The sequence below is a fragment of the Paramacrobiotus metropolitanus genome, unplaced genomic scaffold, assembly GCF_019649055.1.
Source record: "Paramacrobiotus metropolitanus isolate TYO unplaced genomic scaffold, Prichtersi_v1.0 Parri_scaffold0000126, whole genome shotgun sequence".
NCBI lineage: Eukaryota > Metazoa > Tardigrada > Eutardigrada > Parachela > Macrobiotidae > Paramacrobiotus > Paramacrobiotus metropolitanus.
Genome location: NW_026570346.1, coordinates 282,914 through 302,136, shown reverse-complemented (window position 1 = coordinate 302,136; position 19,223 = coordinate 282,914). Strand labels below are relative to the sequence as shown.

The 19,223-nt window shown below is 42.0% G+C and overlaps 2 protein-coding genes across 3 annotated transcripts; one reads left to right on the top strand and one right to left on the bottom strand.

Annotated features, from left to right (window-relative positions):
- Positions 1-1,052: 1,052 nt before the first annotated feature.
- LOC129598641 (zinc finger protein 628-like) lies at positions 1,053-11,375 on the bottom strand. 2 transcript variants are annotated; one of them, XM_055496629.1, is made up of 7 exons: positions 10,089-11,375; positions 6,882-7,035; positions 6,255-6,687; positions 5,402-5,529; positions 5,108-5,313; positions 1,577-2,319; positions 1,053-1,512 (listed from the first exon to the last, which is right to left on the bottom strand). In XM_055496629.1, the coding sequence occupies exons 3-7, from the start codon at positions 6,375-6,377 to the stop codon at positions 1,432-1,434; spliced, it is 1,281 nt and encodes a 426-aa protein (XP_055352604.1). In that variant the 5' UTR covers positions 6,378-6,687; positions 6,882-7,035; positions 10,089-11,375; the 3' UTR covers positions 1,053-1,431. The 2 variants fall into 2 exon arrangements, with proteins under 2 accessions (XP_055352604.1, XP_055352603.1); XM_055496628.1 differs by having other exon boundaries at positions 1,053-2,319; positions 10,089-11,041; positions 11,124-11,375.
- A 5,212-nt stretch (positions 11,376-16,587) lies between these two features.
- On the top strand, positions 16,588-17,598 carry LOC129598644 (uncharacterized). Its single transcript, XM_055496639.1, has 2 exons — positions 16,588-16,776; positions 16,913-17,598. Exons 1-2 carry the CDS (start codon positions 16,624-16,626, stop codon positions 17,537-17,539), a joined length of 780 nt encoding a protein of 259 aa, XP_055352614.1. The 5' UTR covers positions 16,588-16,623; the 3' UTR covers positions 17,540-17,598.
- The last annotated feature ends 1,625 nt before the right edge of the window (positions 17,599-19,223 follow it).

Genomic DNA, 19,223 nt, shown 5'->3' with positions numbered 1-19,223 from the left:
CGTGGAAATCACCTTCATGGAAATAATTCCTGTTTCACGAGAATCTCTCAGCTATGAACTTCAGATGAAGAAAATCCAGGGACTTCCGGCGCTTGCAGAAGCGTCAACCGCTCGGTATGGCAGTATCATTAGTGAACCTTGAGTAACACTCATTGAACTGCACTGCAGATTTTATTTCGCAACGTTTTGCGAACCACGCTTCTTTTCCTTTCTGAAGTTCATCACAATTCACAAATACTGACTTTCTCCTTCTCCTCACTATTTCTAAATGATCTTCGTTTGGGATATCTAACTTTCTCCCATTATACTCGGGTGGCTTTCCACCCAGTCGGAAGGTGTACCGCTTAAATAAACTCCAAGTTGCCCAACCGATCGTCTATATTGTAGAGCGTGCTGTTATATACCTATCAGACTAACGGATTTTCTTGTCCGCCAACATGGTCAGGACTCAGGGTATGTAAAGACCGCAAGATGTGCTATAACGTCTGCATAATACTTGCGCGCCACTTGAAGAAACCCTTTGGAAAGGATCCGTGCACGATTGAGTAAGCCTCGCTATCTGCTGAGATGGAAGAGTTGCTTCCACAACCAGATACTTAGTTGGCCAATTTTAGCGCCAGAATCACTTGTGATCAATAGTTGCGCCCGAAAGAGTACAAATTACGTAAGGCTTTCCTACTTCTCGGAATACAGAAAAACTCCTCGATAAAATTCGTTTACAGGTGTAATAACCGAAATCTTTATGTGAACAGTGAAGCTTAATGTACTGTAATAATTACTCTAATGCCAAAATTAACAAAGGCTAAAGGCGCAAACGTGACTATCAATCAGAGTACACAACTTTAAAAGAGATAGTGCAGGAACATTCTTATTCGTATTTTAATGCTCCTTGGCTATTATGTTGTTCTATTCGCCATACGAAACCTAAAGGTCCTTTTATTCTAATTAAAATTGCCGAAATGGAGAAGCTGTTTGGGCAGTTTTAACACTGCCGTTAAATGCCAATAATCGTAATACTGATGTATGATTTCGCTGTTTATTTAAGTCGAGGCTTGTATATTCTTTGCGGTTGCTAATAATGTGAGCAACCTGTAAAATAAGCTATGTGCATCGATGAGATATCGCGACAAGTCCTGGTTCCATAAAGAATGAGCAACAAGTGCAGCTTAACTTGATCAATACAACTACATAAAACAAATGCAAGCATAAAAACAATGAAGATCCTTCCAAATATCACATCCCACAATCAGGAAGGGAATTCGTTCCAGATCAACCCATCCGGAATAAAATTCCCTTGACATTCTGAGCACTCCACCATCCACGATCTATATCCTATCAGCAGTAACCGAGAAATGCTAACAAAGCGGCCGATACCGAATAACATAACTAATCCCATGGTCAACACGATTCCATCTGATGCAAACACAATCATTAATAACCGTCGAACGCTTCAAGAAAATTCGAAGTACGTCGGTGGTCCATCAAATGCATAAGCTTGGCTACTGTCGTCGTCTACACACGAAGAACTGTCAACGGGATACGCTCCAGTAAAATGCGACCAACGACCTTCCATTACATAGCCGTCGATCATGGCAAAATTGCCACTGTAAGCGAATTCTCCCAGTGACGGACCGTGACAGTAATTCCAGTGGTTAATGCCAAAAGTGTCCTTCAGAAAAAAATAACGCTGCTCATCTCCGGAACACAAATAACTTGTATCGGCAAAAGGACTGCGCGCCACGATAGCTGCGGCAGAAAATTCCCCACGGCCGGTCAATAATTTGGCCTTCTCGATCAGCGATTCCGCGTTTTCGCTCGTTGGTTCATTTTTCACGGTGTAGGCCACATTGTCATCGGCGTCGGTTTCCCTGTCGTCCATGGCGATTTGCAGATACTCCTCCAGACGCTCCAACTGCGCTTCGGTCAGGTTGCCGATGACCTTGCGGTACATGTCCATCTCTTGCATTTCGTCCAGCTCTTCCAGCTTAATTACCACCGGGCTTTCTGGCGCACTGGACACGCTGCTGGTCAGTGAGGAAATGGAAGAACTGAAGCCGGAATCTGGCACGGAAGAAACTGTGCTGTCCCGGTCACTTTCGGCTTCCGCTGCGTGTTGTGTCTCCCGGCAATGACGCCGCACACTGGATTTCGTTGTAAACTGGCGCTGGCATTTTGCGAAAGGACAGGCGAACGGGCGAAAGCCTCGGTGGGCGTTGAGGTGCTGTTGGAGGGTGGCGGAACGGGTGAACAGTTTCGGGCATTTTTGGCATTTGAACGGTTTGGCCTCGGTGTGTCGGCGCTCATGCCTTTCTCTTGAACCTGTTGAAAATAAAATAATATCGGTTAAACTTCATGACTTTTTTCACGAACCGCATTATCGTGTATAATTGTAAATCTGAATTGAATGACGAGAAAATCTCTTGTAAACTAATCGTCAACTACTCGTAATTGCGTTCAAGTGGAACACTATGTCGAGTAAATGGGCGACCTACCATCAAGTAGCTCATATAACGTCAGTTTATATTCGCCACTTTTTCTTACAACACCAATAACTAAAAATCGCTTCAGCTGGTTTTAAAATTCTCAAGATCCCTGAAAACGTTGCGATGTGCTTTACATGCTCAAAAAATTCCGAAAGGAAATGGTTGCCCATTGGACGGTATATCGCCCTTTTACTTAGTCTAGCGGCCTACTCATAGGCGAATTTAACTCGCTTGGGCGGGAGGGGCACTGAGAACCCAAGAACCCCAAAGATAGCAAGATAACTCACTGCAAACTTATAAAAAATTTTTAGAAAGTACGAATCGAATCAAGATTGTTGGTACAGCAAGATGTCAAGTAAAAAATTACATGATAGCGGACATTTCCGCGCGGAGCGCGAAGCTGACGAACGTTTTCACTGCAGAAATTATTAGAAATTTTATAAAAATAGCAGAAATAATCTGAATAATTTTCAGCGGAAGTCAAAAGGCAAAAGGCATTGCGATATTTTATGTACAGAGTTCAGAAAACCAGTGAATTTTCGCGCCAGCGCTAGTCGGCGCACGATTTCATCAGAAACTGCTACAAATTATATAAAAATTTGTAAAAAATAAGTAAGATACAGATACGTCATTGGAATTTTTTCTGCAGCGGATGTTTAACGGAACAACAGCAATGCAATATGATGTACAAAGTTCAGAAAATAGTAAATTTCGCGCGGAGCGCTAAAGCCGATGCACGCTTTTACACCTGAGATTGCTAGAAATTCGATAAAAAATAGTAAAATATTACGAGTTTCTGATAAAACTCCTTCTGAAACATGGTTTATTAATAAAAGAATAAGATGTATTCAGATAATGTGCTTCGTGGATACCGTGAACTGTACAACCAAATTTGCGCAGTGATTGTGAGTTACATTCGGTAGTGCAAAATAGAGGCACTTTCGCGCGGAGCGCGAAGCTAACAAACGGTTTGACTGAAAATTCGCTAGAAATTCAAAAAAAATGTAGTTCTGCAGTTTTTCCCAAAGCCGGTAAATTTTTCTCAATAGCCCCTTTACTTTTTTTTTTTGAAGTACCACTTTTCCGAAGATTTCGGAGAGGGGGCACGCCCCTGTGCCCTCCTAAATTCGCCCCTGGGCCTACTTGAACTTAATTGACTCATCAGAGGTATTGTGCAATCGCAGTAGCTGTCCCACCTAAAATAAAGCACGCTTAACAAGCCAGTTTCTTACCGAACTGGCGCAAGTGCTTAATGAAATATGGACAGAGCGAATTATTCCCATAAATTACATAAATACCGATAATTGCCGATAAATGCTTAAATAGCCGATAGGAAGCCATTTTCTTTCCATGATTGATTTCCGAAAACTGTCTGTACAGTATCTAAGGTATCATAGCGTTGGTGCTGGTCGGTTCATTAAGTACAACATAAATTAGACTACTGTAGCGACGTTCACAAGTTAGACCACAGAGTGTGTTTACCGTAAAAATGCGCACTTTATATACCCACGCTGCACGAGCAAAATTCACGATAATTTTCCCGTAAATTTAAATTGGAGTTCCTTGAGCAGCATTCATGTTTTGACATCTTATTTAATTATTCGATAGTATGTAAACATAAAAAATTAGCTAGAATTTGTATTACAGAAGGCTGAAAAGAAATGCATACAATTCAGAGCTCTGAGATCTATACCATGTTGGTTTGTTGTGGTTTTCGGGGTGCCCCTGCGGGGGGGCGGTTTTGTTCAGCACCGGCAGTGACTGACGCTGACTGTGGATAACTGGATATGTTTACACGATGGGCGCAGAAAGTGGCGATCATTTTCAGAGCTCTGATTATAAGGAAAAAATGGGTGAAAAAGTATTTATAATTACGTGGAAATTTGCTATTAGAAACAAGAAAAAGTAAAATGGGATTTGGGTCGTGAATTTTGCCCGTGCAGCGTGGGTATATAAAGTGCGCATTTTTACGGTAAACACACTCTGTGGTCTAACTTGTGAACGTCGCTACAGTAATTTATCGCCGGTTCAAGGTTGTGGTGCCTCGTTAGCTTGTCGTTTCCATCGACAACGAGCTCCTACAGCTGAAGGCAGTGGACATTAAACTGAGTATTTAGTGATCGTCGTCCTAATCGTTCTTGAGGTACAAACAAATTACCAGAACACTGTTTCTCAGGCTGAAGAAAAACGACCCAAATCCGCCCGAAACGCATAAATCAGTCTTATTTGGATGCATTATATGATAATAAAAATGCTAAAATTAATGATTATCGCTTCCAGATAATGGAAATGCCGACAAATTTTACTGCGAAATAATGATGCTTATGATAATAAATTATGTATATTTACGACAATCTCGCTATTGATGACCTTAAACACTGTAGATGAAAATAGTAATCTGCGAACGCAAAGTATTCAGTCTCATTATAAAAAAAACAAATATTATTTAGTTAGGTAATACGTTGCAGTCGTAGTTCATGACTGCAAAATTACTAGTTAAGAATTGTATGACCAAACCAGTTGGCAATAAACAGGCTGTCATCAAAATTTTTGTTCGCAGAAAAACAAAACATAAGAAAGCCTAAGAAACCTAGGAAACCTCAAGAAAACCTAAGAAAACATACCTTTTGAACTGAAACCTTTCCCGCATCTTGAGCAGTTGTGATCTCTTGGGGCCTCGGAGTGTATCCTTTGGTGGGTGCGCAAGTGAGCTAATTGAGTGAAACGTTTCTGGCAGATATTACACGCCCAGTCACGCCGCCCGGCATGGAAATCCAGATGCGTTCGAAGAATATTGGTCTGACTAAATCGTTTGGGGCATAAATGGCACCTACAAGTAACGCGGCTGGATGCTCAAGATTTTGCTAAGACAATGCATTCACGCTTCTTAATAATATTGATATCGTGGTTCGACTCACGCGTACGGCTTCTCGCCGGTGTGCTGACGTAGATGGATTTTTAAGCTTTTCTTGCTGGCATACGACTTCCCGCAAATGCCACAGTTGACTCTGGCTTCCTTCTTGGTGACTTGCGATTCCTGGGTGACCTGGAAGAATAATTATTGCTTTATTGGAGCTACGATAAACTACATATGTGAAGAATGCAGGATAGGAGACACACATTAATATTGCGCATACTAATCTATATGGAGAATGAAGTGTACTGCGATTCGCATACTGATCGTCCGGACGTAAGCAATTTATTACTACAAAGTATAACGAAGTTCACCTAACTAAAAAGCCGAAGCAAAGCCAAAACATAAACTACACAATACACATAAAGCGGTTATAGTGTTGCAATTTGCGCACCTAGATATCTATATTTACCACGCTGTGTGGAAAGGGTCGCCTGTAGAGTTAAAGAAGTTCAGAAATTATTTTCAAATATGTTAAAAATTTAATTCGATGTATTTTTAGAATTTTAAAAGTATTGTTAATATATAATTATTTTTGTTTTAATTCCATTCTGCGTCTGTTCAACACTAGTCTATTATGAATGTCTTATTAAATAAGATCAATTTCGTATTATTTTTATGAAACTTTTAATAATTTTATTTTTGGAGTGGAGTTTAGTTTATTTCAGATACGATAAAAATAATGGCAATCAAAACGCAAGCTAAAATAACATTCGCACGGCGGCCGCTTGTAATGGATGGCCAAATCTTGATTTACTACCAAGTACTGTGCATAATGCATATTAAGCACAGTGTTATCGGTTCAAAATGTCTTTATGTAAAAGCCATATCAAATCGCATCAATTCAAATTACGTACCTTGATCTTCACTGAGACCGGCGTTGTCGCGTTCATGATTTGCTGACCAGACAGACAGCAGTGGCATGTATCATTCTCCAAGCATATCACCAAAAATAAAATAGTTAAAGCAGAAATCGACATATGAATATGCAGTATATATACAGTTTGCGAGGCATTTATCGATAACCAGGGAATAGTGTCGCGGTGTATTTCCGGTGCAAATGAGTGGCTCCAGGTGCAGCGTACAACTGCAGGCGTTTATTATGACGGGCAGCCTGGTGGACCGGTGCACTCAGTGCGCCGCAGATACTTAACGCGGCAGTCGTCAGCAACGTGCCCGATGTATCCGTCGGCCGATTGCAAAAGGATTCGGCATCTCACGCTTCACGGGAGGACAACAAAAACACTTGTACGAACAATACCGGCGCGGCCAATCATCCGCCAAATGCAACTGCAACAATCACACAGCGCTGAATACCGTCTCGTTACCGTACAATACGCGCATACAGTGTATTTATGGTTTAAACCGAACGTCCGCTCTAGGCGACGCCGATTTCACGCTTGGACGTTAACGTATGTATATTGATGTACGTATGTATAAACATAGATATATGTTAACATAATTTGTGTATATCCAATATTTACGTGTATCCATCGTTAGCGTAGGATAAACGCCGTGTCCGAAGAAAACACACAATCGAGCTGATGGTGAGGAAAGCTGAGCGAATCAGGACATTAGTTTTGCTCCACTGACAGATTGTACAATAGGGAAGATCAAGACCACTTTACTGCAACGTATCTGCAATAAAGGAAGGGGAAACGGGGCAACAGTTTTACCATTTTGAGTACCGTATGTCGGGCGCAGGTGTACAATATTAATGAGGGTACTGGGCCGACTGGTTCCTGCCGATTACACTTCGCTGCAGTATTCCCTGAACTTAAGTGGGGTTTGTGAGGGAAATTAACGTATCATTTGTGTCTGGCGAGTCCCTGGCGTAATGGAACGCAACACAATATTCCGCCAACCGCATTGTTATGCGATTAAGACTACGGTAGGATTTACGATGCGGCAGATACAAGTAATGCTAACAACTGACGCTGAAGATCCCGATTCTGACGTCGACAGATCCGCATTGTCAAATTATAGTAGTACGGACTGCAGAGTGCAGTTATACGGAGTCGTACGAACCATAAAAATACGCCGATTGCTGGTGATATGTACGATGGGATTTGCTTAACAGTTATGGTTACGTACTTGCCGAAATTTCAACTAATTAGACACTGATGAGCACCGTCAGTTGAACACGACAGAAATGATAGCACTCCACCCGTCAAACACTCCGCGCATGTGCCCAAACACGCCACTCGCGGACAGTTGTGACATTGTTTTAATGGCAGACCGCGAATAACGGTTATCAGTCTGACAATTAGCGCCATAACAATGCGGCTTTTTGTCAGCAGGCAAGAAGCCCTGCCGGTTAAATACCTCTTCATTACTGGAAACCTGTGAGAATTTTTCTTTTATGTGCGTATTGACCCGTCACAATGTACAAGGAAATAGCTCGGCATAGTTTAATAGTTTCATCTCGGTAGCACGTAACCCAGGTAATAATGTACAAGTGGGCCAGAATAAGGAGGGCGGGTAGCCTTGTAAGGTCGCGAGAATGCCAGACTTCCGGGATGCGGTAGCTGCGGCGCTGCGAGACTGCCACGTTCTGGGACTGCGGCGTTGCGAGACTGCCAGACTGCTGTGCTGCGGCCTTGCGAAACTACGAGATTGCGGCACTGCGGGGCTGCGAGACTGCGGCGCTGCGAGATTGCGGGGCTGTTGGTGTGTTGCTAAGTTGAATGCTGCTAAAAGTATCCAGTTACTCGGTTGCCGATATTTATTTAGATGTCGATTATAGGTTTCGAGCAATGCACATTGTTTCTGTTATTATTCAACCAAACGAATTTATTATTACGATAATGTCATTTAAAACGAATGACCACCGAAATTACTAGTAATTTAGTCTGAATAGACCACCGCACTTATACAGATAGTCCACCGTTTATTTAGACCACCGAGAATTTACAAAGAATCCGTATTATTAAATTAACGTTCTGATTATTCAATAAATATCACCATTCTTCAATAAATGCGTTTTTTCAGTAAATTATTTATCATTACTTTTATTTATTTACATTAAATTTTTTAAGATTTGTTAATGCGTGACCGACGTCCCAACGTGCGCGACCGATGTCCCGTTCTCACAGTAAAAACAAAAATCCGCAGAGGTCAACCATTATCGTTCCAGTACCGAGCGTGGCATCTTTTAGTAAAGGAGCGTAGAACCCTTCTGATGTAAAAATTAATGAGACAATAATATTGTTATGCGAAGTACAGACAATTGTTACCATGGGTGGGAAACTACCAGGTACTTACTATAGTGTGAGAAATACAAAACTATCAAGTACTTACTATAGTGTCTACCTATAGTAAGTTCTTGCTACTCCTTGTACTGGAGTATGTTACTGTACAAGTACGTACGTCTAAATAGATCTATAAAGAGCGTAGCGGGGCTTTCGAAACGTAGCAGCTTTGGAGCGTACCAGCTTTAGAAACATTTATAAATTTTTATTACCATGTAATATCGGAGTTCTAAATTTCGGTGTTTAAATAAACGTTTTGAAAAAGCGATGCAACATAATATTTCGAAATGTTTAGAGTGTTCATGTGCACCGATATTGTAAGTTATTTTTTAAGTTGCGAAATACCTTAAATTCGTTGCGCAAAAAAAGTAGCATAACAAAAATCCGTGCCCGCAGCCAACATCCGTGCGAACACCAAAAGGTCACTCGTGCACCCAGCAACCGCCCAGCATTCAATGGCCGCCATCGTTTTTTTCGGCCAGCGCTTTGAGCGAAAAACGATTCTGCTCCCATAGGGGTTTTGCTGGTTTGGCCTAGCCGCTGAATTTCAGTTTTTGTTCCTGAATCAATCATGTAATTGTCATTAAAATGAGCTTAATTCTCAGCGCTTAAAGTCATTCCTGATTTCCTGGATGAATTAAATGTGTTCCTAACACTGTCACGACTCGTTCCATCGATGCCTTCCAGTCCGAAGATGTTTCTCGCGGCATCGCAACGACAAGTCTAACGAATTTATGCTCATAAAATGTGCAAAAGAAAACTTGGAAAAAATTGCGCAACACCAGTCGGCAGAAAAATAAAACGCAATGCCGCCAACTTGGCGCCAGCTTGGCTTGGCGACCTGCTACTGTTTCAAAGTACACGAAAAAAACACAAAAAACTGCATGCTTTTTCTCAAAATACACGAATACGAAAATATATGTAAAATATTTTGCCAGGTTTTACTGTTACGACCTGCTAAATTTTCAGCAGCAAGATTAAAACAACTGAAGGATTACTTTACTGAAAGAATAACTGAAGGAGAATTAGTTTCGATTTTCTCAATTTATCACGAATGCGCAGGCTGACGCAGTTTCGCAGGCTACCGCAGTTTCGCAGGCTGCCGCAGTTTCGCAGGCTGCCGCAGTTTTCAGCCTGTGTTGATCTGATATTCCAGGGTCCCCCCCCCCATAATAAAAAATAAACATGTATCCATGCAACACTGGCCCACTTGTGCATTAATGCTTGTGCAAAAAAAGTGCATTAAACCTAAAGTAGTAGCTACGTATACAGCCACTGAAACTTTCGCTTTCGCGCACTACGATTCACTTTTTTTGTAGCTAAGCTAGTTGCATATATACATTGGCTGAAAGCGAAAGTTTTCGTGTATTTACACTCGTGGATCCATAATCTCTGTCGTACAGGTATCGTTTTGTATTGCACACTAATAATATTACATACAGGAACTTCGGTGTCCAGGCGAGAGAGCTGGGATCCGGAATCGGGAATCCGATTATATCGATGGCAAAAGGTGATGTCGAGTATGCCGGAAGTTGGTGTCAATACTGGAGACTCTCGGCAAGAGCATTACTACTGCGTTGTATCTGTATATAACCAAGCATTCAGCGGCTTTGCGTGATTTTCATGTAAACTGCGTACCTTCCTTTGCATCTGTACGAACGAACATTAAAGATTAAACATAACTCATCAAATGATTTATTACTTATTGTCAACCAAGCGTGTGTCAAATTGGAAAACCAGTGAGGAAGTGACCGGGTTCCCAGAACTTGATGATTTCGATAATCTGACTGACAATCGATGCACTGAATTTACACATTATCTGGAGCTGCGTAGGATACGATAGTCGGTTCTCAATATCAAATAAGGCGGAGTTAATGCTTGCTGCTTACTAAACTCATGGCCATTATCGCGTTCCGATGTTGCTGGAGATTAGTCAGATCTGGGTTTATTACTCGTGTGGATTACTCGTACTCCAGTTCGTTCAACGTTTCAAGCTGCAGTTAAGTCATAAGAGGTGATAAAAATGTAATGTACCGAACGACGCACATCATTCCCGATAAAAACTAACGCAAAAAAAGATCGCAAGACACGTACTTCTATGCTAATACCGACCACACAAATATCGGATTTTAAATATCGATGTGGCCCGTGACAAACTGTACAAGTCAACGACCTACCCAGTATCCGTTATCGAGCTCCCTGCAGTTTCGATATTGAGGTTCCTTAACGATTTGTAAAGCGGTCAACGGTTAACGATGTGTCCGTATTCTATTAGGAGCCGCCGTTTCCAAAGCTTTAAAGCGTTCGTTCGCTGTTAACGGCTGCAATAGGGATGCAGAAACTGGCCCGTCCCGGTTTCCACAGGATGTGTTCCTGGACGCCTGTGAGTTGTCCTGTCAAGATACTTTATCCATGCTTCAACGGCCGCACAGTCTAGTCGACCACTGTACGAAATCTGTGCGAAAGATGGCGTACATTTGTCGGCCAATTTATCCGGCTTCCATCCGATGGAATTTATGAAGCTGGCCGATCATCAGTTGAAGGTATGTCTGGTGGCAACATTCCCGTGCCTTTCGGATATTATCCACCGGAAATTAGTCCTCGTCGATCGGCTCTCATGTTCGTGCGTTACTGCAACAAATTTTTGTTATTACCTTTCCAGCATTTTCTGCGCTGCAATAATATCCTCATATAACTTGTATTGCCGGCTAATCCGGGATGCCAAAACACGGATGCACACGTTCAACGCGCCATTAGTCTTTTTAGCATATGCTGATCAGCGGGTGCGTCTGCATGGCGCAACGCCGAAACAGTCATACGGCACGTACACAAGATACAGACCGGTACATGCCGCATAGCCTTGTTTTTTCAACCTTTACGAATCGCAGCCCAAAAAGGTTCTCGGCGATTCCCACCGTGCTGCACTGATGTTGTTCATGTTAACCAGCGATGTTAGCTGATTCTTGGCTTTATTTTGTTAATAAAATAACAAATTACAACATGTCACTACATCATTGCTGCAGTACAATCAATGTCTGATCATTGCTACAGAGGATGTTCACGCCAAGCGCGGCCAGTTTTTCAGAAATTTGTTACGAACTTCCCCATACAGATCTTGATTTTCTTTCTATTGCATCGAATAGCCCTTTCTTTGAACTGTCGGGTTAAATCATTTTTGCTAAGCGGTAGTCATTTTATGACAAAGGAAAATTCTGAAACTAAAGGAGGGTCTTGGCGCACCACGGAACAAATGGCATAACGATGGCACACAATTTCAAAATAAAATTTCACAACAAAATTCGGGTTTCCAACCAACCACAAAATGTTATTTCTGTAGAGTTGTTAGGCCTTTCGTCTTCAGAATTTATTTGGTTTTGGAAGATCCGAGCAACCCATGTATCGCTGGGCTGCGTGGATCGAAGTGGGGTCCCTGGGAAGGGTCACACTGTCTTCCATCCCTTGGATATCCCTCCGGGCTGTTGTCCTGGAGATCTGACTTTGGCAGATCTTTAGTATGGACGTCTGCGATGACTTCACCGGAGGCAGTGAGCAAACTCGTCGCAGCAGTCTCGCGATAATTAATTCCGACCACCAGCATCATGTGATTCGTTTTTGTAAAACTGTTAAACTTAATCTAGTTTTCAATAATTTTTTATTCCTCGAACTGACTTTGTATCATTGTTCCCTGGCCGGTAAAATAAAGGTAGCTCTATGACTCATCAAATGCGAAGATACGAAAGAGATTTCAGTTACTCAAAATTTTGCCTGGCCGAAAGCCGCGAGAGAACTGCTGGCGGTTCAAGGCTTTCTGACTAGCCCAAACAATCGTCCCTTTACACCTGTTTGCTACAATATTCCTGGGACTTATCATCGCTGTTCTGTGATGGGATGTTCCGAGGTTCTATGACAATGGTCTCTGAGACTGAGACTTGGGAGCAGTACATGCTTGTCGCGTCTTGGCAACGAGGAACTTTGTGTGCACTTTCGATGGGGTCCGCTCTCCAAGGCATTTAAAAGGCGAATCATTTCCTTTACGCTTTGGTCCACAATTTTCAAAAACCTCTCTTAATGCCACAGCAGAAATATAGATATTTACATTTCTGGTCGTCAGACGTATTGCAATTTTTTTATTATTTTTTAAAATTGTTGCAAACGACAAAACAAGGCACATCGTTTAAAAATCTGTTTTCTCTTTCATCTACTGCAGTCAAACTTTCTGACCAATCTTAAAAGATTAAGCACACTTCAAAATATGTTAAAGTGTAACACACGGATATTAATTGTTTTGGGGAAATTTTAAGGAAATTTTATTTCTTGCTGGCCGCACTTGGCGTGAACACCCTCTGTACAGTATATCACTACGTATAGTACAGCTGTACTTACAGTACGTGCTTGTAAAGAAAACCAAAAATACTTGCTATCATCTCGCTCCGGCTGCAGCACAATTTTTCCGTATTCGTGTTTTGACTTGTATCCACAATATCCCAGCGTATCTTTGCAGCATCTTTTATATCCAAATGATGTACGATTAAAGAGGTTGAACCGATCAGTCGGTCCGCGGTTCAAAATAACCTCGCAAGCGTCCAAGTTTTAGTGGTGGCGTGTCGTTGCGAGGTTATTTTGAACCGCGGACCGACTGATCGGTTCAACCTCTTTTTGTCGTACATTGTATAATCTACTAAGAAACCTAAGAAAATTATCTGGATAGCTAAATACGCGACGGATACAGTAGGTACACGCTAAGATACGTCACGATTCATTCAATCGATACGCCATAGGTACATTCAGTACGATTCTTAAAATGTAAGTAAAGTGCACCATGGGATACGGTGGGAGACTGTAGCTTCCAAAGGTGATACGCATACAAACATCATTAATTTTTAGTATTCTGCACGGATTGCGGATATTGTTAATGTGGCCGTTCTTTGTACATCGCGTATCGTACAGTATCCTTCGTGTATCCTCCATGTATCCCGTTAATTATCTGTGCTTTTTAGGTTTATTTCTATGTTTTTTTATATTTTGTTAACTTGTTTTGTGGATACATGCAGGATACGGCAGCCAATAACAAGGAGTCACAAAATAATGAGGATACATGATCGATACGCAGATGATACCATGGTATGCGGCGGGATACTGCGAAGACAATCAAGAAACATGCCTTGGAAAACTTCACGTATACGAAGTCGTCCATATCCACAATCATTTGGCTACGGAATGTCATAAACCAACGCAAAAAGTTGTTCAGGAAGTCGCGAGAGCAAGGAAATGAAATAACATGCGCCTTCTCAAAGTTCCAAAAGCAGCAAAATTCGTAGAACAATGCAGAGATGTATTTTGATTTGTGTGATTGGAAATCTTTGTCGGCATGTACCGGAACACATCCCTTAACACCAAATTAAATTTTTCCAAAATTGAACAATATATGTTCTGCGGTTTTCGGCATTTCGCAGCACGTGAATGCGGAGATTGTTTTTACACGTTATTAACACGTTTAATATCGTGTGAATTGCACAGTGTAAAAACCATCACCATATTCTATTCAAACGAAAACGCTCCGTAATGCAGCGTTTGTTACGCCGGTGAAACGCATTTAAAATGGATGGAATTGCAGTACAGGTGCCTGTTTTCAGCGCGCGCCCGCCGCCCGAAAACAGGCACGGTTGAGTGCCACGTTATTACCTCCATTACGCTGCAGACTTGATCACGTTATTACCTCCAACCGATTGGCTAAACACTGGATAATGCAATGTACATCCGGCGGCGGTTATTCCCAGCAAGGATGCTTCTGCAACCTCCATTACGCTGCAGACTTGATCACGTTATTACCTCCAACCGATTGGCTAAACACTGGATAATGCAATGTACATCCGGCGGCGGTTATTCCCAGCAAGGATGCTTCTGCAACCTCCATTACGCTGCAGACTTGATCACGTTATTACCTCCAACCGATTGGCTAAACACTGGATAATGCAATGTACATCCGGCGGCGGTTATTCCCAGCAAGGATGCTTCTGCAACCTCCATTACGCTGCAGACTTGATCACGTTATTACCTCCAACCGATTGGCTAAACACTGGATAATGCAATGTACATCCGGCGGCGGTTATTCCCAGCAAGGATGCTTCTGCAACAATACACATTGCTGCAGAAGCAAGGTTACTGGGCAGTGTGGCCGAGTCAGGACGGCGAAGGGACCGTGCAACTCCATCCGTTCTTCCAACGCCCGATAAGCACCATCAGGATATGACGAAGGCTGAAGAATAGTGCCCATTCCGTGATCTGGTTGGTGTACGGCGCGTATGCCGTTTCCAGCTTCGCCAGCAATTCTCCAAACGTGAAATCCGACGGCATTTTCGGCTTGCACATGGACACGAGAAGCTGTAAGGCTTTAGTGTCCAGACTGTTGATCAGCAAAGGGCGGTGCTTATCGGTATGAAGATCCGTCAGGGCAACGTAATTATCAAACAAGAACTTCCACGCTTTGTAATCCATCGTTTCCGGATTAAACTTCGCCAGTCGATCCGTTGAAGTCGCCATTGTCACGCTTAACTAACGCTCACTCCTCTCTTCCCACTTAAAGTTCAATGAATACTACACGCTTCACGCCAATTGTCACGTCGTGAAGCACCAGATTTATTGTGCCACTCTGGCCGGATAGATACTAAATATAATAATCAAGAACACTACAGAATATCCCATCCAGTACAGGTCACAAATATGTAAATGTTGCTACGCGCAAGGGTGCGTAGCCACTGCACTGCATTACAGGTATTTATCTTCATAATAACCGGACACGCACTGCAGCGGCCAGAGTCTCGTAGCAGGCATGTAGCGCATGGGCGCTGTGGGGGAATTTAAAGTCTACGAAAAAATGGTCACCGAAAATGTCCTGGATGCATCCCAGCCAGCACTTGTCGTTCTCCATGCGCACTGCTATAGCAGTGCTATATCCAGTCCTCAGCTACAAGAATACAGTAGCTACTGTATTCTGGAAGCTGAAGGACTTGTTTTCCATTAAAAGCCGTCGAAATACCGGAGACAGGAATTCGGGGTTTATTTTTCGCTGCAAGATGAAAAAGCACTGCCTTTAAGCAATAGATACTTCGACATTTTTTTGTATTTGAAAAGCTGTCGCAATAATTATAGTTTCTTAGGTAGAAACACTCGACGCACACGCCTACTGTCATTAACTGGACTACCAGATTCAGCCATATCTCTCTCAGAAAGTTGCGCCATTACTTTAATTTTAGCAGCCGCAAACCGTATTTATTTTTTGTGAAAACTGACAATGTGCTGACGACATTTTGTTGGCTTGAGAGACCCAGGAAGCCTAAGAAAACTGATCCCTAAGAAACCTATGAAAAAACAACAAGTAGTTGAGAAAATTGATAAACTAACGTACTCGTATTTTACTGAGCGTTTAATTTTCTGAAGCTGAGCGCTCTAGCAGTCTTTAAATACAGTTGGCTGCCGCAAAACTACCGCAAAACCGATCATCTCACCCCTGGTTCGAGGCGAGACTCTCGACAGCTGAAAGGCGTTTGGCCAACTTTGCTGGGACAGTGGAACTTTCATGTTCATGAAGCAGGACCACGTATTATTCCGAACTCTTTAATGAATTAACAAATAAACCCCATATAAAACAGACATGTCTGATGAGAACGGTTAGGTATATACCTCATAAACATAAACATAAACATAAACATAAACATAAGGCTTTTTCACATAAACATAAACATAAACATAAAGGTTACCCACATAAACATAAAGCTTAAACTCATAATGTCTTTAATACATAATACATAAACATAAACGTTAAAACACATACTATTATACGTAATTTTTGTTACTTACTAGAATGGTTACCATGGCAGACATTTTTCTCGTAAGAAGTCCGTACAAGTACTCCAGTTTCCCGAACACAGTCGTAAAATTGTTTTCTGAATTTTGTTTGCTGGAGTACTGACTAAAGATGCCCCGGATTGCCTTACCAGACCCTAACGTATATCTACGTTATGTCGACGAAGAAAATCGAAATGCTGTACAACCACCTTCTGATTTTACTAACTACTCGCACCCAATCGCGTATTTGGAGCGCCTTTCGGACACTGACCGACTAAAGATGGCAAGCTCAAGCGCATTTGTCATAATATATATATATATATATATATATATATATATATATATATATATATATATATATATATATTTAAATATTTGTAAAAGTTATATACAATAACATTTTTTATCTATTTATTAAGGCTGCTGTGCACGAAGCAATTAGTGATTTCCATCACAACTTAATTGAACACGACCGCCTAATGCGGAAAAAAATGGAGAAACTCTTGGGCGTTCTGCAGCAGTTTCAATCCGCAGTGCAGTCCAAGTTAAATGGGCTCGATGATATCAGTCAAAAAACCAGTCTGTGCACTCTTATGGCTAAACACGCGGACTTAAAGAAACGCACCTCCATCAATGTTTATGAAAGCTGGGATGACCTGCACACATATTTCCTAGGGGAAAAGTCGTATGAAAAGCCGAGATCCGACATTTTAGTTATTAAGAAAGCAAGAACTGGACGTAACAAGAATTCAGAGAAAAGGTCAAACACGTACGGGGATTGTTTCAAAGGTCTGTTCAATATTTACTGGGGAAGGGAGCATCCGAACAAAATCTGGCTAGAGAACAATCAGTTTATTAGTTTTATGACAACCCTGGCTGAACTACAGGATGAGTTTGAGACTTCTGAAAAAATTTATAAGAGGCTGCCGTCAATATCAGTACAAGCAATCGAAGCTTACGCTCAAGCAACTATTGGTGCTCAATCTTTTGAAAAAGCTGAAGAACAAATCGAAGAAGCAAGAGATGCAATATTGGATCTTGATTAAAATACTACGATGAGTGTTGTATTAAATATTTCCCAAGCTTCTTGCTTGCTTTTTCTTGACGTACCACCGCTGCATTTATCATGTATTTAAATAAAAACCCAAACAGCTACAGCACCACAAAAGTTAAACACGTTTGTATCTGTATATTTTGTAAACATAAACGCGATGTACTCGGGATGTACTGCAGGACATACTGCGAGATATACTTGGGGTACCAAGAACACAACGTAACGTTCGAAAGACACAAGCTGTAACACAGACGTAAGCTGGCATAATTCGGTAACGTTTTTACGCACTGCAAACAAAAACATAAGGCTTTTCTGCACTAAAACAACAAGTGTTGGGCCCCAAAAATATTCACGAATGTTTAACAGCTACGCATTGCTAACACTGTGCTCTACCGCAGCAAAATTTTTATTCCATATTTCCGTAATAAAGATGTCTCCAATCCAGAACCGTAGGCTACACTGACCGCCGGGAAAAACTGGATCGCGGCACTTTAAACATCACAAAATTCAAACATCAAGCAACAAAACATTTTCGGTAAACTGCCGCCCTTCTGTTGTATCAGTTTATGCTGGCTAGCCTTGCTTCTCAGCCATGAACTGCCCTATCTCTTCAAGCTCTTTTGCCGAAAATTCGATGTTCTTATCCATCACACATTGCGTCGGACGAAAATGAGGATGCCGGTTTTGAATGCAACTTTTCTCCAAACAATACCTGCGAGGTCCTGCTTTGTCAATGATTCTGGTTCTGTTGCTCCCGCTTTTGTAGTCAAATTCTGTACGGACCACAAGCAACTGCGAACAACCTCCCGATTTCCATTTCTCTTTAAAAACCTGTTTGCAACCTGGACATTTGCATCGCGGATCGACGTAGGATTCTTTAGTAATCCTGAATGGATCTGACCCTTGCTGCCATGGATGGAAAGGACCACCGGAAGCTTTGCAGCAGCCGCAACGCTCTGTAAATATTGACAGTGTATGTCATCTCGCTTTAAACTATTCGAAAACAAACACTCAGCCGGACTCGTTTCGTACACATATATCTGTACTCGAAAATCATGCATGAGTGACTGAAAGTAAATTATAATTGCATCAATACTCGAATATTTTGTTTTGTACCTGGCGTTTTTGCGCGAGCAGTAGCTGCAAATCTCCTTACAAGCTCAGCTTGCGGGTGTTCATCGGCGACGCTGGCACAAGACGCTGCATCTCCAAGGTCAGCTGGTAATGAGCTTGCTGACGGCTGAGAACATCCAGTTTGGGACAGACCTTCACGACGTGTATAACCAACACCTGTTTTACATGGCTTTTGAGACGGTTTTTTCCCGCCGCCAGTTACTTTTTGGAACTGCAGTGGCTCAAGTGATGCTTTCTGTTTGACGTAGCTTGAAATTTCGATGACGAGGTTATGAATAACAGCCGCTGCAACCACGTGTTTACAAAGTCGGTTTTGGTTTGATTTCGCCCATGGGCACCTGCACTCAAACTTCCCCGAATCCGATTCAATAGACACAAAGTACTGTTGACCAGAATCAGTTTCTGACAGCACCCCGAACTTGTGAAAATTTCCACCAAGTACGGGTTCGCTGTGACCACGTTCGGTTTCCGTCGCGCTTCAGTAAATCTAAAACCTTTTTCACCTTTTCAACCACTCCTTCTTTAATTTTCACGGCAAAGAA